Consider the following 27,137-nt stretch of genomic DNA (forward strand, 5'->3'; position numbering starts at 1 on the left):
GGGACCCCCGGGAGAAGCGGACGCAGGAGCAGCCCTGGAACGTGGATGGGTAATGTATGCCAGTTTAGCAAGGGCTGCAAGGACATCGGTAACGATGTCCTTGCAGCTCTTGTCAAACGATTATCGGGCCGTGTAATAGGTCCAGTAAACGAGCAACGATCTAGCAGATCGCTGCTCGTTTACAGATATTATCGGGCCCTGCTCGGCCCGTGTAATACCACCCTTAAACTGCCTTTTGCTTTGTGACGAGTCCTGAGGAAATCTTTCTCATCGTCAGACGCTTTCTCTAGCACCGGCCCAAAGAGAAATTTGCCATCACAAGGTAAAGCACCTAGTTTACCCTTGCATGCTGCATCTCCCTTCCAGGATCTTAGCCAGACCGCCCTCCCACCGCTCTAGCTGTCATCCTAAGGGAGTCTACTGCTGCGTCTGCAAGATAATCCGCTGCTTTAGCAACGTCTGGAAAGTCTTCTAAAATCTTTGCGTTTGAATTATCTTTTGATAATTGAGTCTTTAAATCAGTCAACCAGACGCTTAAGGAACGTGCAAGACTTGTGGAGGCCACGTTCGTTCTTAGAGCCACTGTGGTGGCCTCCCAGGTCTTTCAGTTGCTTTCCGATCCATCAGATCTGCGAGGGACCCTAAAGGCCCTATTCCACCAACAGATCTGACGACAGATTATCTGCCAAAGACTTGAAGCCAAACCCAGGAGTGGATTTGAAAAGAGGAGAAATCCAGTCTTTCCTTTATGACCTGTTCTCTGATTATATTCTATTCCTGGGTTTGGCTTCAAATCTTTGGCAGATAATCTGTCGTCAGATCTGTTGGTGGAATATGGGCCTTAAGTCATCAAACGGTATTGTATTCTTATTAGTGATCTTAGCTACCGGGGCATCTGCTGTCTTTGCCTGCTTAGGGTCTTCAGTTCTCCTAGAAGATCTAATTGCCTTAATAAGTTGGTCAGTATCATCTAGCGGAAGTCTACCCCTTCTTCATCAGGAGATGACATAGTATGTACTTCCCCTTCTTCTGAATCCTCTGTCCAGTTTAACACAGCAGGCTCAGAGCCCGCTCGGCTGCCTGATGGCAAGGGGACTGACTGAGCAGCTTCTGACCGACTGACAGCCAAGGCCAGTCTGCTAATGGAAGATTGAACTTCATCTCTGACAATCTTTGTAATTGTTTCCGCCAGAGCTGCAGATTCCATCTATGCATCTAGGGCAAATATTTTTAGGGTAGTCCTCTTTAAGATCTTCCCCACATTCTGCACATGTTTTATGATGTCGTTTTTCAGGCGACTTCCTGGAGGATTTAGAGCTGGGGGGGGGGGGGGTAATCTCTATAACAACATAAAGAAAAGAGAGAAATCCCCATTACTGACAGAACAGAGATCTAGAACCTCTCGCCCCACCGCAGAATCACCGGTACCGGAGAGGAATTCCTGGAGCTTTTGCTTTGATCACGCTGGCCTCCTTTCATGGCGTCCTTTGTCTCCTCCTGTGGGATCCGACATCGCTGCAGGAGGTATCAGACACACCGCTGGGATGCAGGCTGATGGGGGTCCCGCTGCCTTCCGGACGCTAGTCAGGCTTCGGACGCCTGCCGCCGCAGCCGGGAGCTTCAAATAGTTTTTCCCCGGGCTTTGCGCCGGACGTGACGCACCCGGGCCTCAAACGTCACCAGACGGCGCCGGAAGTGCGAGACACACTAGTGCACGCGGGACGTCGGAGCTCCGTGAAGCCGGGACAGCGTGCACTGACGGCTGGGGACCCCGAGTCTCAGACCGGAGCCGGCCTGAAACTCTGCCCAGCAGCGAGGCGGCCTCCGATGAGACCCTCAACAGACTCTGCACCTGCTCCGAAGTGGAGACTTATGCCACCAGGGAGCCACACTCTGCCACCAGGGAGCCACACTCTGCCACCAGGGAGCCACACTCTGCCACCAGGGAGCCACACTCTGCCACCAGGGAGCCACACTCTGCCACCAGGGAGCCACACTCTGCCACCGCAATCGGAGGAGGTAAACTTATGCTTCACTCCCAACGGGAGCAATCTTCCCAGGCTCCCATCCGCAAGACAGGAAACCTGAACTGAGGTGTGGAGAGGCGTGTTAAGCTTTTATCTTCTCAGGTTTCCTGTCCTGCGGTGGGAGGTGCTCTCCAGGGGTGCTGTCATAGGGCGTTGGGGTAAATCTGGATATACATAGTTACAATAACGACATCTTGTGGTAAAACTCTGGTACTGCTACATTACCACTTACTCTTAAAAGTAAAGGCTTTTGCAAAAGGTGTAACCAATAGCAACACATGTGGTGGGACACCACATCTGTATCAACGCAGCGGGAGGAGGGGAGGGGGAGCAATTTGTATCCTCGGGGAGGGGGAGGGAGCACTCTGTATCCTCAGTTGGGGGGAGCACTCTGTATCCTCAGTTGGGGGGGAGCACTCTGTATCCTCAGTTGGGGGGGAGCACTCTGTATCCTCAGTTGGGGGGGGGGAGCACTCTGTATCCTCAGTTGGGGGGGAGCACTCTGTATCCTCAGTTGGGGGGGGGGAGCACTCTGTATCCTCAGTTGGGGGGGGTGAGCACTCTGTATCCTCAGTTGGGGGGGGAGCACTCTGTATCCTCAGTTGGGGGGGAGCACTCTGTATCCTCAGTTGGGGGGGGCACTCTGTATCCTCAGTTGGGGGGGGGGGAGCACTCTGTATCCTCAGGTGGGGGGGTGAGCACTTTGTATCCTCAGTTGGGGGGGGTGAGCACTCTGTATCCTCAGTTGGGGGGGGGGAGCACTCTGTATCCTCAGTTGGGGGGGGAGCACTCTGTATCCTCAGTTGGGGGGGGGAGCACTCTGTATCCTCAGTTGGGGGGGAGCACTCTGTATCCTCAGTTGGGGGGGGGGAGCACTCTGTATCCTCAGTTGGGGGGGTGAGCACTCTGTATCCTCAGTTGGGGGGGAGCACTCTGTATCCTCATTTGGGGGGGGGGGTGGAGCACTCTGAATCCTTAGTTGGGGGGGGGTCTCCAGGATATGGGGGTCTCTGTCTTGGCATGGGTGCAGCTTCCATTGATCCCGCCGTGTTTCTCCATAGATAAGCAGCGGATTCTTCACGTGGACCCCGGATGGCGCTCCTGCCCTATCGAACATCGAGATCCGGATCCCTCAAGGTGACGTCTCCCATGATGCTCCGGCTCTCCCACATGGGACAGATCATTGCTCTCTGCTGTCAGCTAAGTTGCCTCTGTGCTCCCCTCCCCCAGGTCAGCTGACAATGATGGTGGGGCAGGTGGGCTGCGGGAAGTCATCGCTCCTATTGGCCATGCTGGGTGAGATGCACAGGATCTCCGGGGACGTCTGCTGGAACAGGTACAACGAGGTCGGGGATGGCCACCAAGTAATTCCTGTATGGCGGCCATACTGGTAGTCACCTGGCCCCTGTATAATACTGGTAGTCACCCGGCCCCTGTATAATACTGGTAGTCCCCCGGCCCCTGTATAATACTGGTAGTCCCCCGGCCCCTGTATAATACTGGTAGTCCCCCGGCCCCTGTATAATACTGGTAGTCACCCGGCCCCTGTATAATACTGGTAGTCATCCGGCCCCTGTATAATACTGGTAGTCACCCGGCCCCTGTATAATACTGGTAGTCACCCGGCCCCTGTATAATACTGGTAGTCACCCGGCCCCTGTATAATACTGGTAGTCACCCGGCCCCTGTATAATACTGGTAGTCACCCGGCCCCTGTATAATACTGGTAGTCACCCGGCCCCTGTATAATACTGGTAGTCATCCGGCCCCTGTATAATACTGGTAGTCATCCGGCCCCTGTATAATACTGGTAGTCATGTATAATACTGGTAGTCACTCGGCCCCTGTATAATACTGGTAGTCAGCCGGCCCCTGTATAATACTGGTAGTCACCCGGCCCCTGTACATCCTGTAGGGTGGCCATACTAGTAGACACCCGGCCCCCATGCATCCTATAAGGCGGCCATACTGGTAGTCACCCAGCCCCTGTACATCCTGTAGGGCGGCCATACTGGTAGTCACCCGGCCCTTGTACATCCTGTAGGACGGCCATACTGGTAGTCACCCGGCCCCTGTACATCCTGTAGGGCGGCCATACTGGTAGTCACCCGGCCCCTGTACATCCTGTAGGGCGGCCATACTGGTAGTCACCCGGCCCCTGTACATCCTGTAGGGCGGCCGTACTGGTAGTCACTCGGCCCCTGTATAATACTGGTAGTCACTCGGCCCCTGTACATCCTGTAGGGTGGCCATACTAGTAGACACCCGGCCCCCATGCATCCTATAAGGCGGCCATACTAGTAGACACCCGGCCCCCATGCATCCTATAAGGCGGCCATACTAGTAGACACCCGGCCCCCATGCATCCTATAAGGCGGCCATACTGGTAGTCACCCGGCCCCTGTACATCCTGTAGGGCGGCCATACTGGTAGTCACCCGGCCCCTGTACATCCTGTAGGGCGGCCATACTGGTAGTCACCCGGCCCTTGTACATGCTGTAGGGCGGCCATACTGGTAGTCACCCGGCCCCTGTACATGCTGTAGGGCGGCCATACTGGTAGTCACCCGGCCCTTGTACATGCTGTAGGGCGGCCATACTGGTAGTCACCCGGCCCCTGTACATGCTGTAGGGCGGCCATACTGGTAGTCACCCGGCCCTTGTACATGCTGTAGGGCGGCCATACTGGTAGTCACCCGGCCCCTGTACATGCTGTAGGGCGGCCATACTGGTAGTCACCCGGCCCCTGTACATGCTGTAGGGCGGCCATACTGGTAGTCACCCGGCCCTTGTACATGCTGTAGGGCGGCCATACTGGTAGTCACCCGGCCCCTGTACATCCTGTAGGACGGCCATACTGGTAGTCACCCGGCCCTTGTGCATCCTGTAGGGCGGCCATACTGGTAGTCACCCGGCCCCTGTACATCCTGTAGGGCGGCCATACTGGTAGTCACCCGACCCTTGTACATCCTGTAGGACGGCCATACTGGTAGTCACCCGGCCCTTGTACATCCTGTAGGGCGGCCATACTGGTAGTTACCCGACCCCTGTACATCCTGTAGGGCGGCCATACTGGTAGTCACCCGGCCCTTGTACATCCTGTAGGGCGGCCATACTGGTAGTCACCCGGCCCTTGTACATCCTGTAGGGCGGCCATACTGGTAGTCACCCGGCCCTTGTACATGCTGTAGGGCGGCCATACTGGTAGTCACCCGGCCCCTGTACATCCTGTAGGACGGCCATACTGGTAGTCACCCGGCCCTTGTACATCCTGTAGGGCGGCCATACTGGTAGTCACCCGGCCCTTGTACATCCTGTAGGGCGGCCATACTCGTAGTCACCCGGCCCCTGTACATCCTGTAGGGCGGCCATACTGGTAGTCACTCGGCCCCTGTACATCCTGTAAGGCGGCCATACTAGTAGTCACCCGGCCCCTGTACATCCTGTAGGGCGGCCATACTGGTAGTCACCCGGCCCCTGTACATCCTGTAGGGCGGCCATACTGGTAGTCACCCGGCCCTTGTACATGCTGTAGGGCGGCCATACTGGTAGTCACCCGGCCCCTGTACATCCTGTAGGACGGCCATACTGGTAGTCACCCGGCCCTTGTACATCCTGTAGGACGGCCATACTGGTAGTCACCCGGCCCTTGTACATCCTGTAGGACGGCCATACTGGTAGTCACCCGGCCCCTGTACATCCTGTAAGGCGGCCATACTGGTAGTCACCCGGCCCTTGTACATCCTGTAGGACGGCCATACTGGTAGTCACCCGGCCCCTGTACATCCTGTAGGGCGGCCATACTGGTAGTCACCCGGCCCTTGTACATCCTGTAGGGCGGCCATACTGGTAGTCACCCGGCCCTTGTACATCCTGTAGGGCGGCCATACTGGTAGTCACCCGGCCCTTGTACATGCTGTAGGGCGGCCATACTGGTAGTCACCCGGCCCTTGTACATCCTGTAGGGCGGCCATACTGGTAGTCACCCGACCCTTGTACATCCTGTAGGGCGGCCATACTGGTAGTCACCCGGCCCTTGTACATCCTGTAGGGCGGCCATACTGGTAGTCACCCGGCCCTTGTACATCCTGTAGGGCGGCCATACTGGTAGTCACCCGGCCCTTGTACATCCTGTAGGGCGGCCATACTGCAGCAGATTGCGGCCATTTCCCGGGAGTAATGATCTGTGCTTTATCTTCCAGTGCCCTGGACAGTGAGGTGACGGCTGAGGAGGGGAGGTGAGTGCAGGGGAAGTGGTGAAAGGGGGGAGTGCGGAGGGGGAGAAGGTGGGGGAGAAGATGGAAGGAGGGAGTGGAGAAGGTGGAAGGAGGGAGTGGAGAAGGTGGAAGGAGGGAGTGAAGAAGGTGGAAGGGGGATTGTGTAGAGGGAGAAGGTGGAAGGGGGGGAGTGAGGAGGGGGAGAAGGTGGAAGGGGGGGAGTGCAGAGGGGGAGAAGCTGGAAGGGGGGGAGTGAGGAGGGGGAGAAGGTGGAAGGGGGGGAGTGAGGAGGGGGAGAAGCTGGAAGGGGGGGAGTGAGGAGGGGGAGAAGGTGGAAGGGGGGGAGTGAGGAGGGGGAGAAGGTGGAAGGGGGGGAGTGCAGAGGGGGAGAAGGTGGAAGGGGGGGGAGTGCAGAGGGGGAGAAGGTGGAAGGGGGGGAGTGCAGAGGGGGAGAAGGTGGAAGGGGGGATTGCAGAGGGGGAGAAGGTGGAAGGGGGGGAGTGAGGAGGGGGAGAAGGTGGAAGGGGGGGGAGTGCGGAGGGGGAGAAGGTGGAAGGGGGGGAGTGCAGAGGGGGAGAAGGTGGGGGAGAAGATGGAAGGAGGGAGTGAAGAAGGTAGAAAGGGGGAGTGTGGAGAGGGAGAAGGTGGAAGGGGGGGGAGTGCAGAGGGGGAGAAGGTGGAAGGGGGGGAGTGCGGAGGGGGAGAAGGTGGAAGGGGGGGGAGTGCGGAGGGGGAGAAGGTGGAAGGGGGGGAGTGCGGAGGGGGAGAAGGTGGAAGGGGGGGAGTGGGGAAGGGGAGAAGGTGGAAGGGGGGGAGTGCGGAGGGGGAGAAGGTGGAAGGAGGGAGTGAGGAAGTGGGAAGGGGGGAGTGAGGAGGTGGAAGGGGGGAGTGCGGAGGGGAAGAAGGTGGAAGGGGGGAGTGAGGAGGTGGAAGGGGGGAGTGCGGAGGGGAAGAAGGTGGAAGGGGGAGTGTGGAGGGGAAGAAGGTGGAAGGGGGAGTGGGGAGTGAGGAGGTGGAAGGGGGGAGTGTGGAGGGGAAGAAGGTGGAAGGGGGAGTGTGGAGGGGAAGAAGGTGGAAGGGGGAGTGCGGAGGGGGAGAAGGTGGAAGGGGGGAGTGTGGAGGGGGAGGTGGAATGGGGGAGTTTGGAGGGGAAGAAGGTGGAAGGGGGGAGTGTGGAGGGGGAGGTGGAAGGGGGGAGTGTGGAGGGGGAGAAGGTGGAGGGGGGGAGTGTGGAGGGGGAGAAGGTGGAGGGGGGGAGTGAGGAGGTGGAAGATGGGAGTGCGGAGGGGGAGAAGGGGGGAGTGCGGAGGATGAGGAGGCGGAAGGAGAGAGTGCGGAGGGGGAGAAGGCGGAAGGGGGGAGTGCGGAGGATGAGGAGGCGGAAGGGGGGAGTGCGGAGGGGGAGAAGGCGGAAGGGGGGAGTGCAGAGGGAGAGAAGGCGGAAGGGGGGAGTGCGGAGGATGAGGAGGGGGTGAGTAGGGAGATGGGGCGTGTGGTAAGTGCAGAGGGGGAGGGCCCTAGAGTGACGCCAGACCACAGCGGTATCTCGGGACTTGGCGCCATCCACTTTGCAAAGGGACATCACTGACTCTGTTACCCGCAGCAGCTCGCACCGCCGCACATTGTCTGATGCCCGAGGATCAGCTGACCTGCATGCCGTCCCCGGCATCCTATAATTGTCATGTTGTTTATTTCCTCTCTTACAGCGCGGAGCGGGAGGTGGCCGTGGACGTGGAGATCAGGTGATGTCTTTCATCCTCGTAACCTGCACAGCCACAAGTGTGAGAGCGGCAATCACTCCACCCACTGCGCCTGGCCCCGCCCACGGGGGAGTAATAGGTCACATCCATATCGGTGATGATGCAGAATGGCCCGGCTCAGTCCCCCTCCCTCCATGCTCCGGGGATTGGCGCGGTCACATATAACGGGGTGCAGGAGACATGGCGGTCACATACACACCGGGGAGTTTCGCAAGATTTCCTGTAGACCTGTTCTTGGGCCCCGCTGGGTTTCCTATACTATATGGGGCACAGTGGAGACTCCTATACTATATGGGGTCACAGAGGAGACCTCCTATACTATATGGGGCACAGAGGAGACTCCTATACTATATGGGGCACAGTGGAGACTCCTATACTATATGGGGTCACAGAGGAGACTCCTATACTATATGGGGCACAGAGGAGGCCTATACTATATGGGGTCACAGAGGAGGCCTCCTATACTATATGGGGCACAGAGGAGACTCCTATACTATATGGCGTCACAGAGGAGACTCCTATACTATATGGGGCACAGAGGAGACCTCCTATACTATATGGGGCACAGAGGAGGCCTCCTATACTATATGGGGCACAGAGGAGGCCTCCTATACTATATGGGGCACAGAGGAGGCCTCCTATACTATATGGGGACACAGAGGAGACTCCTATACTATATGGGGCACAGAGGAGGCCTCCTATACTATATGGAACTCAGAGGAGACCTCCTATACTATATGGGGGACAGAGGAGACCTCCTATACTATATGGGGCACAGAGGAGGCCTCCTATACTATATGGGGCACAGAGGAGACCTCCTATACTATATGGGGGCGCAGAGGAGACCTACTATACTATATGGGGCACAGAGGAGACCTCCTATACTATATGGGGGCACAGAGGAGGCCTCCTATACTATATGGGGTCACAGAGGAGACTCCTATACTATATGGGGTCACAGAGGAGACCTATACTATATGGGGCACAGAGGAGACCTCCTATATTATATGAGGGCACAGAGGAGACTCCTATACTATATGGGGGCACAGAGGAGGCCTCCTATACTATATGGGGACACAGAGGAGACCTCCTATACTATATGGGGCACAGAGGAGACTCCTATACTATATGGGGGCACAGAGGGGACTATATATACTATATGGGAGCACAGAGGAGACCTCCTATACTATATGGGGCACAGAGGAGACTCCTATACTATATGGGGGCACAGAGGAGGCTCCTATATTATATGGGGGCACAGAGGAGACCTCCTCTACTATATGGGGGACAGAGGAGACCTCCTATAATATATGGGGGCACGGAGGAGGCCTATACTATATGGGGCACAGAGGAGACCTATACTATATGGGGGCACAGAGGAGGCCTCCTATACTATATGGGGGCACAGAGGAGGCTCCTATACTATATGGGGCACAGAGGAGACCTCCTATACTATATGGGGACACAGAGGAGACCTCCTATACTATATGGGGCACAGAGGAGACTCCTATACTATATGGGGGCACAGAGGAGGCCTCCTATACTATATGGGGGCACAGAGGAGGCTCCTATACTATATGGGGGCACAGAGGAGGCCTTCTATACTATATGGGGGCACAGAGGAGACCTCCTATACTATATGTGGGCACAGAGGAGGACTTCTATACTATATGGGGGCACAGAGGAGACTCCTATACTATATGGGGCACAGAGGAGGCCTCCTATACTATATGGGGGCACAGAGGAGGCCTATACTATATGGGGACACAGAGGAGGCCTATACTATATGGGGGTACAGAGGAGACTCCTATACTATATGGGGGCACAGAGGGGACCTCCTATACTATATGGGGCACAGAGGAGACTCCTATACTATATGCGGCACAGAGCAGGCCTCCTATACTATATGGGGGCACAGAGGAGGCCTATACTATATGGGGCACAGAGGAGACTCCTATACTATATGGGGCACAGAGGAGACTCCTATACTATATGGGGCACAGAGGAGGCCTATACTATATGGGGGCACAGAGGAGGCCTCCTATACTATATGGGGGCACAGAGGAGGCTCCTATACTATATGGGGCACAGAGGAGGCCTATACTATATGGGGGCACAGAGGAGGCCTCCTATACTATATGGGGGACAGATGAGGCCTCCTATACTATATGGGGCACAGAGGAGACCTCCTATACTATATGGGGGCACAGAGGAGACCTCCTATACTATATGGGGGCACAGAGGAGGCCTCCTATACTATATGGGGCACAGAGGAGACCTCCTATACTATATGGGGCACAGAGGAGGCCTCCTATACTATATGGGGGCACAGAGGAGGCCTATACTATATGGGGGCACAGAGGAGGCCTATACTATATGGGGGCACAGAGGAGGCCTATACTATATGGGGGCACAGAGGAGGCCTATACTATATGGGGCACAGAGGAGGCCTCCTATACTATATGGGGGACAGATGAGGCCTCCTATACTATATGGGGCACAGAGGAGGCTCCTATACTATATGGGGGACAGATGAGGCCTCCTATACTATATGGGGCACAGAGGAGGCCTCCTATACTATATGGGGGACAGATGAGGCCTCCTATACTATATGGGGCACAGAGGAGGCCTCCTATACTATATGGGGGACAGATGAGGCCTCCTATACTATATGGGGGCACAGAGGAGACCTCCTATACTATATGGGGGCACAGAGGAGGCTCCTATACTATATGGGGCACAGAGGAGACCTCCTATACTATATGGGGGCACAGAGGAGACCTCCTATACTATATGGGGGCACAGAGGAGGCTCCTATACTATATGGGGCACAGAGGAGACCTATACTATATGGGGGCACAGAGGAGGCCTATACTATATGGGGGTACAGAGGAGGCTCCTATACTATATGGGGCACAGAGGAGACCTATACTATATGGGGGCACAGAGGAGGCTCCTATACTATATGGGGGCACAGAGGAGACTCCTATACTATATGGGGGCACAGAGGAGGCTCCTATACTATATGGGGCACAGAGGAGACCTCCTATACTATATGGGGCACAGAGGAGGCCTATACTATATGGGGCACAGAGGAGGCCTATACTATATGGGGCACAGAGGAGACCTCCTATACTATATGGGGCACAGAGGAGGCTCCTATACTATATGGGGGCACAGAGGAGGCTCCTATACTATATGGGGCACAGAGGAGGCCTATACTATATGGGGGTACAGAGGAGACTCCTATACTATATGGGGGCACAGAGGAGACTCCTATACTATATGGGGGCACAGAGGAGACCTCCTATACTATATGGGGGCACAGAGGAGGCTCCTATACTATATGGGGCACAGAGGAGACCTCCTATACTATATGGGGGCACAGAGGAGGCTCCTATACTATATGGGGGCACAGAGGAGACCTCCTATACTATATGGGGCACAGAGGAGACCTCCTATACTATATGGGGGCACAGAGGAGGCTCCTATACTATATGGGGGCACAGAGGAGACCTCCTATACTATATGGGGGCACAGAGGAGGCTCCTATACTATATGGGGCACAGAGGAGACCTATACTATATGGGGGCACAGAGGAGGCCTATACTATATGGGGGTACAGAGGAGGCTCCTATACTATATGGGGCACAGAGGAGACCTATACTATATGGGGGCACAGAGGAGGCTCCTATACTATATGGGGGCACAGAGGAGACTCCTATACTATATGGGGGCACAGAGGAGGCTCCTATACTATATGGGGCACAGAGGAGACCTCCTATACTATATGGGGCACAGAGGAGGCCTATACTATATGGGGCACAGAGGAGACCTCCTATACTATATGGGGCACAGAGGAGGCTCCTATACTATATGGGGGCACAGAGGAGGCTCCTATACTATATGGGGGCACAGAGGAGGCCTATACTATATGGGGCACAGAGGAGGCCTATACTATATGGGGGTACAGAGGAGACTCCTATACTATATGGGGGCACAGAGGAGACTCCTATACTATATGGGGGCACAGAGGAGACTCCTATACTATATGGGGCACAGAGGAGGCTCCTATACTATATGGGGGCACAGAGGAGGCCTATACTATATGGGGCACAGAGGAGACCTCCTATATTATATTGGGGCACAGAGGAGACTCCTATACTATATGGGGGCGCAGAGGAGGCCTCCTATACTATATGGGGGCACAGAGGAGGCTCCTATACTATATGGGGGCACAGAGGAGGCTCCTATACTATATGGGGGACAGAGGAGACCTCCTATACTATATGGGGGACAGAGGAGACCTCCTATACTATATGGGGCACAGAGGAGGCCTTCTATACTATATGGGGGCACAGAGGAGGCTCCTATACTATATGGGGGCACAGAGGAGGCTCCTATACTATATGGGGGACAGAGGAGACCTCCTATACTATATGGGGGCACAGAGGAGGCTCCTATACTATATGGGGGCACAGAGGAGGCTCCTATACTATATGGGGGCACAGAGGAGGCTCCTATACTATATGGGGCACAGAGGAGACTCCTATACTATATGGGGTCACAGAGGAGACCTATACTATATGGGGCACAGAGGAGACCTCCTATATTATATGAGGGCACAGAGGAGACTCCTATACTATATGGGGGCACAGAGGAGACCTCCTATACTATATGGGGGCACAGAGGAGGCTCCTATACTATATGGGGGCACAGAGGAGGCTCCTATACTATATGGGGGCACAGAGGAGGCTCCTATACTATATGGGGCACAGAGGAGACCCATCTGTGCTGCAGCAAGGAACCTAAGCTTCTTGTCTATCAGATTCTGCAGGGAAGATTTGTGGCTTTGGATGAAAAAGAAAGAGATTGTGATCAGGGAAGACGACCCCTGTGACCACTGGTATATAAGTCGCTGTCATCATTAATATGGTCTGCAGGGAATGTGTAGCACTAGCCTGATATATATATATACCGGGGGAGCACAGAGGCGGCAGGCACTCTCTGACTCACTTATCTAATCAGTGGGTAATGGAGCAGCCGGCCCCGGGGCCCCGTCCTCTGTGATCAGCTCTATCACGTGTGATCCCTCCTGACAGCGCAGTGCAGGGGTGGGGGCTGGCGGCTGTGCTCTCCTCCTGGGCTGTAGGGCTTGCACTCTATTAACCCTGCGCTCTCTGTGTGATCACTGTGGGGGTTGGGGGGCTGGCGGCTGTGCTCTCCTCCTGGGCTGTAGGGCTTGCACTCCATTAACCCTGCGCTCTCTGTGTGATCACTGTGGGGGTTGGGGGGCTGGCGGCCGTGCTCTCCTCCTGGGCTGTAGGGCTTGCACTCTATTAACCCTGCGCTCTCTGTGTTTCAGGAGGAGGGGGGCCGTAGCTTACGCCTCCCAGAAGCCCTGGCTGCTTAATGCCACGGTGGAAGAAAACATCACATTCGAGAGCCCCTTCAATAAGCAGAAGTAAGAGCCGAATCACCGCAGGAGTCCGGGATGGGAGGAGCATGGCACCCAGCTACCAAACCGACACTGCACCGCCACCACAGCCGCACCACCACCACACCAAACCAACAGCACAGCCGCACCACCACCAAACCAACAGCACAGCCGCACCACCACCAAACCAACAGCACATGCGCACCACCACCACACCAAACCGACAGCACAGCCGCACCACCACCAAACCAACAGCACAGGCGCACCACCACCACCCCAAACCAACAGCACAGCCGCACCACCACCAAACCAACAGCACAGCCGCACCACCACCAAACCAACAGCACAGGCGCACCACCACCACCCCAAACCAACAGCACAGCCGCACCACCACCAAACCAACAGCACAGCCGCACCACCACCAAACCAACAGCACAGCCGCACCACCGCCACACCAAACCAACAGCACAGCCGCACCACCACCACACCAACAGCACAGCCGCACCACCACCACACCAAACCAACAGCACAGCCGCACCACCACCACCCCAAACCAACAGCACAGCCGCACCACCACAAAACCAACAGCACAGCCGCACCACCACCACACCAACAGCACAGCCGCACCACCACCACACCAAACCAACAGCACAGCCGCACCACCACCGCAACAAACCAACAGCACAGCCGCACCACCACCACACCAAACCAAAAGCACAGCTGCACCACCCCAAACCAACAGCACAGCCGCACCACCACCAAACCAACAGCACAGCCGCACCACCACCACACCAACAGCACAGCCGCACCACCACCACACCAAACCAACAGCACAGCCGCACCACCACCACACCAAACCAACAGCACAGCTGCACCACCACCACACCAAACCAACAGCACAGCCGCACCACCACCACACCAAACCAACAGCACAGCTGCACCACCACCACACCAAACCAACAGCACAGCCGCACCACCACCAAACCAACAGCACAGCCGCACCACCACCACACCAAACCAACAGCACAGCCGCACCACCACCACCCCAAACCAACAGCACAGCCGCACCACCACCACCCCAAACCAACAGCACAGCCGCACCACCACAAAACCAACAGCACAGCCGCACCACCACCACACCAAACCAACAGCACAGCTGCACCACCACCACCCCAAACCAACAGCACAGCCGCACCACCACAAAACCAACAGCACAGCCGCACCACCACCACACCAAACCAACAGCACAGGCGCACCACCACCACACCAAACCAACAGCACAGCCGCACCACCACCACACCAAACCAACAGCACAGCCGCACCACCACCACCCCAAACCAACAGCACAGCCGCACCACCACCAAACCAACAGCACAGCCGCACCACCACCACACCAACAGCACAGCCGCACCACCACCACACCAAACCAACAGCACAGCCGCACCACCACCGCAACAAACCAACAGCACAGCCGCACCACCACCACACAAACCAAAAATCACAGCTGCACCACCCCAAACCAACAGCACAGCCGCACCACCACCAAACCAACAGCACAGCCGCACCACCACCACACCAACAGCACAGCCGCACCACCACCACACCAAACCAACAGCACAGCCGCACCACCACCACACCAAACCAACAGCACAGCTGCACCACCACCACACCAAACCAACAGCACAGCCGCACCACCACCACACCAAACCAACACCACCACAAAACCAACAGCACAGCCGCACCACCACCACACCAAACCAACAGCACAGCCGCACCACCACCACACCAAACCAACAGCACAGCCGCACCACCACCACCCCAAACCAACAGCACAGCCGCACCACCACCACCCCAAACCAACAGCACAGCCGCACCACCACAAAACCAACAGCACAGCCGCACCACCACCACACCAAACCAACAGCACAGCTGCACCACCACCCCAAACCAACAGCACAGCCGCACCACCACAAAACCAACAGCACAGCCGCACCACCACCACACCAAACCAACAGCACAGGCGCACCACCACCACACCAAACCAACAGCACAGCCGCACCACCACCACACCAAACCAACAGCACAGCTGCACCACCACCACACCAAACCAACAGCACAGCCGCACCACCACCACCCCAAACCAACAGCACAGCCGCACCACCACCAAACCAACAGCACAGCCGCACCACCACCAAACCAACAGCACAGGCGCACCACCACCACCCCAAACCAACAGCACAGCCGCACCACCACCAAACCAACAGCACAGCCGCACCACCACCAAACCAACAGCACAGCCGCACCACCGCCACACCAAACCAACAGCACAGCCGCACCACCACCACACCAACAGCACAGCCGCACCACCACCACACCAAACCAACAGCACAGCCGCACCACCACCACCCCAAACCAACAGCACAGCCGCACCACCACCAAACCAACAGCACAGCCGCACCACCACCACACCAACAGCACAGCCGCACCACCACCACACCAAACCAACAGCACAGCCGCACCACCACCGCAACAAACCAACAGCACAGCCGCACCACCACCACACCAAACCAAAAGCACAGCTGCACCACCCCAAACCAACAGCACAGCCGCACCACCACCAAACCAACAGCACAGCCGCACCACCACCACACCAACAGCACAGCCGCAACACCACCACACCAAACCAACAGCACAGCCGCACCACCACCACACCAAACCAACAGCACAGCTGCACCACCACCACACCAAACCAACAGCACAGCCGCACCACCACCACACCAAACCAACAGCACAGCTGCACCACCACCACACCAAACCAACAGCACAGCCGCACCACCACCAAACCAACAGCACAGCCGCACCACCACCACACCAAACCAACAGCACAGCCGCACCACCACCACCCCAAACCAACAGCACAGCCGCACCACCACCACCCCAACCAACAGCACAGCCGCACCACCACAAAACCAACAGCACAGCCGCACCACCACCACACCAAACCAACAGCACAGCTGCACCACCACCACCCCAAACCAACAGCACAGCCGCACCACCACAAAACCAACAGCACAGCCGCACCACCACCACACCAAACCAACAGCACAGGCGCACCACCACCACACCAAACCAACAGCACAGCCGCACCACCACCACACCAAACCAACAGCACAGCTGCACCACCACCACACCAAACCAACAGCACAGCCGCACCACCACCACCCCAAACCAACAGCACAGCCGCACCACCACAAAACCAACAGCACAGCCGCACCACCACCACACCAAACCAACAGCACAGCTGCACCACCACCACACCAAACCAACAGCACAGCTGCACCACCACCACACCAAACCAACAGCACAGCCGCACCACCACCACACCAAACCAACAGCACAGCCCCACCACCACACCAAACCAACAGCACAGCCGCACCCCCACCAAACCAACAGCACAGCCGCACCACCACCACACCAAACCAACAGCACAGCCGCACCACCACCACACCAAACCACCACCTCACCTGTCCTGGCCAAAATTATAGAGCGAACTATATGGTAGTCACCCCAGGAGCTGGTTCTTTACTGTAAAAGCTGTGAGTCTATGGGATAGTCACCCCAGGAGATGGTTCTTTACTGTAAGAGCTGTGAATCTATGGGATAGTCACCCCAGGAGATGGTTCTTTACTGTAAGAGCTGTGAATCTATGGGATAGTCACCCCAGGAGCTGGTTCTTTACTGTAAGAGCTGTGAATCTATGGGATAGTCACCCCAGGAGATGGTTCTTTACTGTAAGAGCTGTGAATCTATTTGATAGTCACCTCAGGAGCTGGTTCTTTACTGTAAGAGCTGTGTGAGTCTATGGGATGGACTCCTGAGGAGCTGGTTCTTTACTGTAAGAGCTGTGTGACTCTATGGGATGGACTCCTCAGTATTGTGACCCTGTCACCCATATGTTCAGGTATAAAGCTGTGATTGACGCCTGCTCCCTGCAGCCAGACATCGATATCCTGCCACATGGCGATCAGACGCAAATCGGAGAACGGGTGAGTGATGCTGCCAGGGTCTGCTGGGACTAGTGGTTCTCCTGGAGATGATCAGACCCTCCATACCATTGCCACCCTATAATGGAAATCCTTCCTTCTCTTTCAGGGGATTAACCTGTCCGGGGGTCAGCGGCAGCGCATCAGTGTGGCGAGGGCGCTCTACCAGCAGACCAACGTGGTGTTCCTGGTGAGTGTCAAACGGGGGTGCCCAAGTACCTGGGGGTGCCCGGATAATGGATAGCACAGGGGGTGCCGGATAACAGGGGGTGCCCAGATAATGCATGTCACAGGGGGTGCCCGGATAACGGGGGGCCCAGATAATGCATGTCACAGGGGGTGCTCGGATAACGGGGGGCCCAGATAATGCATGTCACAAGGGGTGCCCGGACAATGGATGGCACAGGGGGTGCCCGGATATTGGTTGGCACAGGGGGTGCCCAGATAATGCATGTTACAGGGGGTGCCCGAACAATGGATGGCACAGGGTGCCGGGATAACTGGGGTGCCCGGATAACAAAATGCCCAGATAATGGATGGCACAAGGTGCCCAGGTAACTGGGGGTGCCCGGATAATGCATGTCACAGAGGGTGCCCGGACAATGGATGGCACAGGGTGCTCGGATAACAGGGGGTGCCCGGATAATGCATGGCACAGATAACAGGGTGCCGGTATAACGGGGTGACCGAGTAACTGGGGGCACAGATAACAGGGTGCTGGGATAACTGGGGTGCCCGGATAATGCATGTCACAGGGGGTGCCCGGACAATGGATGGCACAGGGTGCTCGAATAATGGATGGCACAGGGTGCCTGGGTAACTGGGGGTGCCCGGATAATGCATGTCACAGGGGGTGCCCAGATAACAGGGGGTGCCCGGATAATGGATGGCACAGGGTGCTCGGATAACAGGGGGTGCCCGGATAATGCATGGCACAGATAACGGGGTGCCGGGATAATGCATATAACAGAGGGTGCGCGGATAATGCATGGCACAGATAACAGGGTGCCGGTATAACGGGGTGACCGAGTAACTGGGGGCACAGATAACAGGGTGCTGGGGTGCCCGGATAATGCATGTCACAGGGGGTGCCCGGACAATGGATGGCACAGGGTGCTCGAATAATGGATGGCACAGGGTGCCTGGGTAACTGGGGGTGCCCGGATAATGCATGTCACAGGGGGTGCCCAGATAACAGGGGGTGCCCGGATAATGGATGGCACAGGGTGCTCGAATAATGGATGGCACAGGGTGCCTGGGTAACTGGGGGTGCCCGGATAATGCATGTCACAGGGGGTGCCCAGATAACAGGGGGTGCCCAAATAATGGATGGCACAGGGTGCTCAGATAACAGGGGGTGCCCGGATAATGCATGTCACAGGGGGTGTCCGGACAATGGATGGCACAGGGTGCCCGGATAATGCATATAACAGGGGGTGCCCGGATAATGTATGGCACAGATAACAGGGGGTGCCCGGATAATGGATGGCACAGATAACAGGGGGTGCCCGGATAATGGATGGCACAGATAACAGGGGGTGCCTGGATAATGGATGGCACAGATAACAGGGGGTGCCCGGATAATGGATGGCACACATAACCCTGTCAGCCCTGTTGTGCGGCCTATATTTCCAGCAGCTGAGGGTTTGTTGCACTGTCTTAGTCCGGTATGTGTCACCCCCGCAGTGACAATCATTGGGCTTTCTCCCCCGGCAGGACGACCCCTTCTCTGCCCTGGACATTCACCTGAGTGACCACCTTATGCAGGACGGGATCCTCAAGATGCTGCGAAACAACAAGAGGACCACCGTCCTGGTGACACACAAGCTGCAGTACCTGCCTCACGCTGACTGGGTAAGGGGGCCGCCATCTTTGACTATTCCATACAATATCGAATCCCATTAAAGTCTTTGGGAGAAAAATGCTTGTTTATTGGAAACCAAAATCCGACCACTTGGACGTTTCCTGTGTCAGACAAGTTCTTCATCAGTTCATCAGTTCAACTTCATCAGTTCCTATTCTCTGACCATAAGGCCGTTCTCGAGGATTTCTTTTGCGTTATCCGCCTGTCTATCTAACTAGCGGATATGCTGCTAGTCTCTGCACTGTATATCCGGAGCTCTATGCTGGAGCATTCTACACTGTGTGCCTGTCTGTCTGTCTGTATAACTATCGGATATGCTGCTAGTCTCTGCACTGTATATCCGGAGCTCTATGCTGGAGCATTCTACACTGTGTGCCTGTCTGTATAACTAGCGGATATGCTGCTAGTCTCTGCACTGTATATCCGGAGCTCTATGCTGGAGCATTCTACACTGTGTGCCTGTCTGTATAACTAGCGGATATGCTGCTAGTCTCTGCACTGTATATCTGGAGCTCTATGCTGGAGCATTCTACACTGTGTGCCTGCCTGTATAACTAGTGGATATGCTGTTAGTCTCTGCACTGTATATCCGGAGCTCTATGCTGGAGCATTCTACGCTGTGTGCCTGTCTGTCTGTATAACTAGCGGATATGCTGCTAGTCTCTGCACTGTATATCCGGAGCTCTATGCTGGAGCATTCTACACTGTGTGCCTGTCTGTATAACTAGCGGATATGCTGCTAGTCTCTGCACTGTATATCCGGAGCTCTATGCTGGAGCATTCTATGCTGTGTGCCTGCCTGTCTGTATAACTATCGGATATGCTGCTAGACTCTGCACTGTATATCCGGAGCTCTATGCTGGAGCATTCTACGCTGTGTGCCTGCCTGTCTGTATAACTAGCGGATATGCTGCTAGTCTCTGCACTGTATATCCGGAGCTCTATGCTGGAGCATTCTACGCTGTGTGCCTGCCTGTCTGTATAACTATCGGATATGCTGCTAGTCTCTGCACTGTATATCCGGACCTCTATGCTGGAGCATTCTACACTGTGTGCCTGCCTGTCTGTATAACTATCGGATATGCTGCTAGTCTCTGCACTGTATATCCGGAGCTCTATGCTGGAGCATTCTACGCTGTGTGCCTGTCTGTATAACTAGCGGATATGCTGCTAGTCTCTGCACTGTATATCCGGACCTCTATGCTGGAGCATTCTACGCTGTGTGCCTGCCTGTATAACTATCGGATATGCTGCTAGACTCTGCACTGTATATCCGGAGCTCTATGCTGGAGCATTCTACACTGTGTGCCTGCCTGTCTGTATAACTAGCGGATATGCTGCTAGTCTCTGCACTGTATATCTGGAGCTCTATGCTGGAGCATTCTACACTGTGTGCCTGTCTGTATAACTAGTGGATATGCTGTAAGTCTCTGCACTGTATATCTGGAGCTCTATGCTGGAGCATTCTACACTGTGTGCCTGTCTGTATAACTAGCGGATATGCTGCTAGTCTCTGCACTGTATATCCGGAGCTCTATGCTGATGCATTCTACACTGTGTGCCTGCCTGTCTGTATAACTAGCGGATATGCTGCTAGTCTCTGCACTGTATATCCGGAGCTCTATGCTGGAGCATTCTACACTGTGTGCCTGCCTGTCTGTATAACTAGCGGATATGCTGTTAGTCTCTGCACTGTATATCTGGAGCTCTATGCTGGAGCATTCTACACTGTGTGCCTGTCTGTATAACTAGTGGATATGCTGCTAGTCTCTGCACTGTATATCCGGAGCTCTATGCTGGAGCATTCTACACTGTGTGCCTGTCTGTATAACTAGCGGATATGCTGCTAGTCTCTGCACTGTATATCCGGAGCTCTATGCTGGAGCATTCTACACTGTGTGCCTGTCTGTATAACTAGCGGATATGCTGCTAGTCTCTGCACTGTATATCCGGAGCTCTATGCTGGAGCATTCTACACTGTGTGCCTGTCTGTATAACTAGCGGATATGCTGCTAGTCTCTGCACTGTATATCCGGACCTCTATGCTGGAGCATTCTACGCTGTGTGCCTGCCTGTCTGTATAACTAGCGGATATGCTGCTAGTCTCTGCACTGTATATCTGGAGCTCTATGCTGGAGCATTCTACACTGTGTGCCTGTCTGTCTGTCTGTATAACTAGCGGATATGCTGTAAGTCTCTGCACTGTATATCCGGACCTCTATGCTGGAGCATTCTACGCTGTGTGCCTGTCTGTATAACTATCGCATATGCTGCTAGTCTCTGCACTGTATATCCGGAGCTCTATGCTGGAGCATTCTACACTGTGTGCCTGTCTGTATAACTATCGGATATGCTGCTAGTCTCTGCACTGTGTATCCGGAGCTCTATGCTGGAGCATTCTACACTATGTGCCTGTCTGTATAACTATCGGATATGCTGCTAGTCTCTGCACTGTATATCCGGAGCTCTATGCTGGAGCATTCTATGCTGTGTGCCTGTCTGTATAACTAGCGGATATGCTGCTAGTCTCTGCACTGTATATCCGGACCTCTATGCTGGAGCATTCTACACTGTGTGCCTGCCTGTCTGTATAACTAGCGGATATGCTGCTAGTCTCTGCACTGTATATCCGGAGCTCTATGCTGGAGCATTCTACACTGTGTGCCTGTCTGTCTGTATAACTAGCGGATATGCTGTTAGTCTCTGCACTGTATATCCGGACCTATATGCTGGAGCATTCTACACTGTGTGCCTGTCTGTATAACTAGCGGATATGCTGCTAGTCTCTGCACTGTATATCTGGAGCTCTATGCTGGAGCATTCTACACTGTGTGCCTGCCTGTCTGTCTGTATAACTAGCGGATATGCTGCTAGTCTCTGCACTGTATATCCGGAGCTCTATGCTGGAGCATTCTACGCTGTGTGCCTGTCTGTATAACTATCGGATATGCTGCTAGTCTCTGCACTGTATATCCGGAGCTCTATGCTGGAGCATTCTACGCTGTGTGCCTGTCTGTATAACTAGCGGATATGCTGCTAGTCTCTGCACTGTATATCTGGAGCTCTATGCTGGAGCATTCTACACTGTGTGCCTGCCTGTCTGTCTGTATAACTAGCGGATATGCTGCTAGTCTCTGCACTGTATATCCGGAGCTCTATGCTGGAGCATTCTACGCTGTGTGCCTGTCTGTATAACTATCGGATATGCTGCTAGTCTCTGCACTGTATATCCGGAGCTCTATGCTGGAGCATTCTACGCTGTGTGCCTGCCTGTCTGTATAACTATCGGATATGCTGTTAGTCTCTGCACTGTATATCCGGAGCTCTATGCTGGAGCATTCTACGCTGTGTGCCTGCCTGTATAACTATCGGATATGCTGCTAGTCTCTGCACTGTATATCCGGAGCTCTATGCTGGAGCATTCTACACTGTGTGCCTGCCTGTATAACTAGCGGATATGCTGCTAGTCTCTGCACTGTATATCCGGAGCTCTATGCTGGAGCATTCTACACTGTGTGCCTGTCTGTATAACTAGCGGATATGCTGTTAGTCTCTGCACTGTATATCCGGAGCTCTATGCTGGAGCATTCTACACTGTGTGCCTGCCTGTCTGTATAACTAGCGGATATGCTGTAAGTCTCTGCACTGTATATCCGGAGCTCTATGCTGGAGCATTCTACACTGTGTGCCTGCCTGTCTGTATAACTAGCGGATATGCTGCTAGTCTCTGCACTGTATATCCGGAGCTCTATGCTGGAGCATTCTACACTGCCTGCCTGTCTGTATAACTAGCGGATATGCTGCTAGTCTCTGCACTGTATATCCGGAGCTCTATGTTGGAGCATTTTAAATTCTTTATTTTGAAGTCACGGAAAAGGAAAGAACGGACAACCACTCCCCGTCTCCAGTCTGACACATGAGACAGGGCAGTGAGTGTTGCGATGGCCCCCACCTAGGGCCCAGGCAGACTACCCCGCCCTGACCACATGCCCAGGCAAGGGCCCATAGCCGGAAGTCGGAGGTAAACCAAGCAGGTCCCACTCACCAAGGTAAGGTAATCCGGAGAATCCTTAAAGGGGTAGTGCGGCGCTAAGAAATTATTCACAGAATAACACACATTACAAAGTTATACAACTCTGTAATGTATGTTATGTCTGTGAATGGCCCCCTTCCCCGTGTCCCACCACACCCACCCGTGTACCCGGAAGTGTGGTGCATTATACATTACCTGTCACGTGCCGACCCCCGTCTCCGATCTTCTGTAATTGACATCATCTTCGGCCGGCTGGCCGAACAGCTCCGACTGTCCCTAGTGCCGGCCGCCCTCTGCAGCGTCATCAGCTGCTCAGCCGCGATTGGCTGAGCACAGTTACGCTCAGCCAATCGCAGCTGAGCATTTGGTGACGCTGCAGAGGGCGGCCGGCACTAGGGACAGTTGGAGCTGTTCGGCCAGCCGAAGATGACGTCCTGGCACAAGATGGCGGACGGGCGCGACACGGATCAGGTATGTATATCGCACCACACTTCCGGGTACACGGGTGGGGGTGGTGGGACACGGGGAAGGGGGCCATTCACAGACATAACTTACATTATAAAGTTGTATAACTTTGTAATGTGTGTTATTCTGTGAATAATTGTTTACCGCCGCACTACCCCTTTAAACTCCATCCAGGGGAACCATGTGGCGGTGAATCTTGCATTGGAGTCATGAAGCGAGGAGGTCAAGTCCTCCATGTACATTAGGTCGTTGACCTTGGCAATCCAAAGTGTTATTGGGAGGGGGGTTTCCAACAGAGAGGAATACAGAGTCTCGCTGCCATCACCAGAAATTTCAGCAAAGATTTCTTGTAGAGCGCTGTCGGGAGTGAGCAATGGTGCAAGAGGAACAGAGCCGGAGATAGCTCAAATTATACTCCAGTCACCTTCTTAATAATCCTGCATACTTCATCCCAGAAGGGTGTCAGTAGAGGACAGGACCAAAAAATGTGTAAGTGCGTACCCTCAGAAGTGCCGCACCTCCAGCACGTCGGATCAACCTCCAGCTAAATAGAATTAAGTTTTGCTGGCACTCTTTACCATCTGGTAAGTATTTTATATCCAGTCTCCTGATAGCTTGTACACATGGACGACCCGTGGACTAGGGTGAGAATGCGGTCCCTCTGAGCCGTGGACAATGACAGCCCCAGGTCCCCCTCCCACTTCAAGAGAAAATCCAGGGGCTCCGGAGGATCAATAGTGCATAAGTTTGAGAAAGGGTACGTCTCAGGGAACCCTTCTCTAGGCACAGCGTTTCAAAGGGAGTGGGAGACGAGGCATATGAGGAGGCCATTGGCAACGTGCCCAGGAAATGTTTGACCTGGATGACCCTCCAAGGTCCCAAGGGGACAGGATCCATGACCTCGCCCACCCGAAAAGAAGATAGTCTGAACCTATCTGCCGATATCCAGGACCTAAACACCAGGTCAGTAAGTCCCGATGGGAAGGAGGGATTGCCCAGTACTGGGAAACATGGCGATCTAGGTGGTAGCATGTGAGATTGGCTAGCTGCGCACGCGAGGATGGTTGGGCCGATGGTGGGGTGCGTGCGGAGGAAGGGGCGCTGGACGGGTGCAGCCACGGAAGACAGAAGAGGGGGACATTCATGAAGGACTGCTCCACTTTCACCCACGGCTTTACATCTCCATGTCTGCACCAGTCCACCACCCTTGTCAGTAGAGCTGCTTGCTGGTTTAGTTTTAAATTGGGCAATCCCACCCCGCCTTGAGACTTAGGGCGGCAGAGGATGGTTCGTCTGAGGCGGTTCGGCTTGTTATTCCACACAAACCTAGTTTGCATGGAAGTCACCGCCTTGAAAAAAGAGACTGGGATCCTAGTGGGGATGCACTGGAAGAGATATAAGAATTTGGGTAAAATAGTCATCTTGAGAATAGCGCACCTCCCAAACCACGAGAAGTAACCCCCGGACCACGCCGCACACTGAGAATGTATTTGGGATAGCAAGGGGGGGGGAATTTAGAGAGTGTAATTTGCGTAGATCTGCGGGAAGACGGATACCAAGATATCTGATTGTGTCTTTTGCCCACCGGAAACAGAAGGAGCCCCGTAGTCCAGACACCACCGATTCTGATAAGCCCACATTTAAGGCCTCTAATTTGGTAAAGTTGATTTTAAAGTTGGATAGACGAGCAAAGTCTTCTAATTCCCTCATCAAGGAGGGGGGGGATAATCGTCGGGTTTGTGATGCATACGCAGTGACCTTATGGGTGGTGTCATGGATTGGTACTCCCCCCACATCTGAATGGTCCCATATTTTACATAGGAAAGGTTCTAAAACCAAAATAAAAATAAGAGGGGATAGGGGACAACCCTGCCTAGTCCCATTTTTGATCTTGAATTCTTCAGAGAGGAAACCACTCAGCCTGACATGTGCCATCAGAGTATGGTATAGTGCCCGGACCCAATTCATAAAATTGTGACCAAGGCCCAGGTCTCCACCAAAAAGGTCCAATTAATCCTATTGAATCCTTTTTCAGCGTCCGTTGATAGTAACATCATCGGTAGGTCGAGGGATTTGGCCTTCTGGATCAAGTCTATGGCCCTTATGTTGTTGTCTCTGGCCTCTCTTCTGTCATGAAGCCCACCTGGTCAGGGTGAAAGGTCCCTCCTAGAACCGCAGATAGTCTGGTAGCGAGGATCTTAGAGAAAAGCTTGAGGTCCGTGTTGAGCAATGATATGGGACGGTATGAGCTATACAGGGTGCTGTCCTTCCCCTCCTTAGGTATCACAGAAATGTGTGCGCGTGTAGCGTCCAGGGGCAACATTCCCGCGTCAGAGACCACGTTGAAGGCCTTAACAAAGTACGGGGCCAGTTGCGCTTGAAATAGTTTATAGTATCCCAGGGGGAACCCATCCGGGCCCGGTACCCTCCCTGTTTTGGAGTCTAAGATAGCCATCACTGGATCTCCAGTGGAAATGGGCTGTTCCAGCGCCTCCACCACTGTCGCCTCCAGTTTAGGCATGCCTGAGTCCGCTATGTATGACCGGATACGGTCCTTGAAATCACGACCGGTTGTGGCGGGGTTGGTCGAGTCTACAGAGTAGAGGCCGGCGTAATATGTCTGAAACGCCTCTGCTATAGCCGACGGGAGGTTAAGTGAGGTAGTAGAGTCTGATTTAACAAAAGTGATGTATGACCGTGCCTGTTGTGCCCGTAGCGCACGCGCCAGGGCCCTGCCAGGTTTATTACCATGTTCGTAATAGTATCTCCTACACTTGGAGAGAGTGGCCTTCGCGGTGTGTGAGAGATGTGTTTGTTTGTGTGTCGATTCTAACTCACGGAGTTGGGCCACAGTCTCTCCGTCTTAAGAGACCTCTCCTTTTTCAGACGCGCCCCATGTTTTACCAGTATCCCACGAATGACACATTTATGCGCCTCCCAGACCGACATACGGGAGACATCAGCAGTGTCATTGGTGGGGAAGTAAGTCTCTAAGGTGGATTTGATTTCTTGTTGGATCACAAGGTCCTGTATGAGCGAGGTATTCAGTCGCCATTGCCACTGAGAGGCCCGCAGTGCGGGCATCTCCAGGGCAAGCACCACCATAGCGTCATCTAAAAATGTAGTACTGTCAATGTGGGCACGCAGGAGCAAGAAGAGATCCCCGTGATGTAGAAAATAGTCCAATCTGGAGTAGACATTGTGTGCAGGGGAATAAAATGAAAAGTAGGGTGGCAAACCCGCCAGGCATCAACCAGCCTGTGTGTTTGCAGTGTTGTGTGCACCCTACTGT

The 27,137-nt window shown here is 54.6% G+C and overlaps 1 protein-coding gene across 1 annotated transcript in view; it reads left to right on the forward strand.

The window, feature by feature from the left end:
- The window catches only part of ABCC8 (ATP binding cassette subfamily C member 8), a 122,579-nt gene that overhangs the window by 58,687 nt on the left and 36,755 nt on the right, over positions 1-27,137 (forward strand). Inside the window, exons 10-17 of the mRNA XM_069967758.1 lie at positions 3,089-3,164; positions 3,258-3,363; positions 6,229-6,264; positions 7,950-7,985; positions 13,369-13,467; positions 17,402-17,486; positions 17,593-17,673; positions 19,200-19,337. Coding sequence (XP_069823859.1) covers positions 3,089-3,164; positions 3,258-3,363; positions 6,229-6,264; positions 7,950-7,985; positions 13,369-13,467; positions 17,402-17,486; positions 17,593-17,673; positions 19,200-19,337 — 657 coding nt within the window. The remainder of the gene's footprint in view (positions 1-3,088; positions 3,165-3,257; positions 3,364-6,228; positions 6,265-7,949; positions 7,986-13,368; positions 13,468-17,401; positions 17,487-17,592; positions 17,674-19,199; positions 19,338-27,137) is intronic.

The sequence above is a fragment of the Dendropsophus ebraccatus genome, chromosome 4 (assembly GCF_027789765.1).
Source record: "Dendropsophus ebraccatus isolate aDenEbr1 chromosome 4, aDenEbr1.pat, whole genome shotgun sequence".
Classification (NCBI taxonomy): Eukaryota; Metazoa; Chordata; class Amphibia; order Anura; family Hylidae; genus Dendropsophus; species Dendropsophus ebraccatus.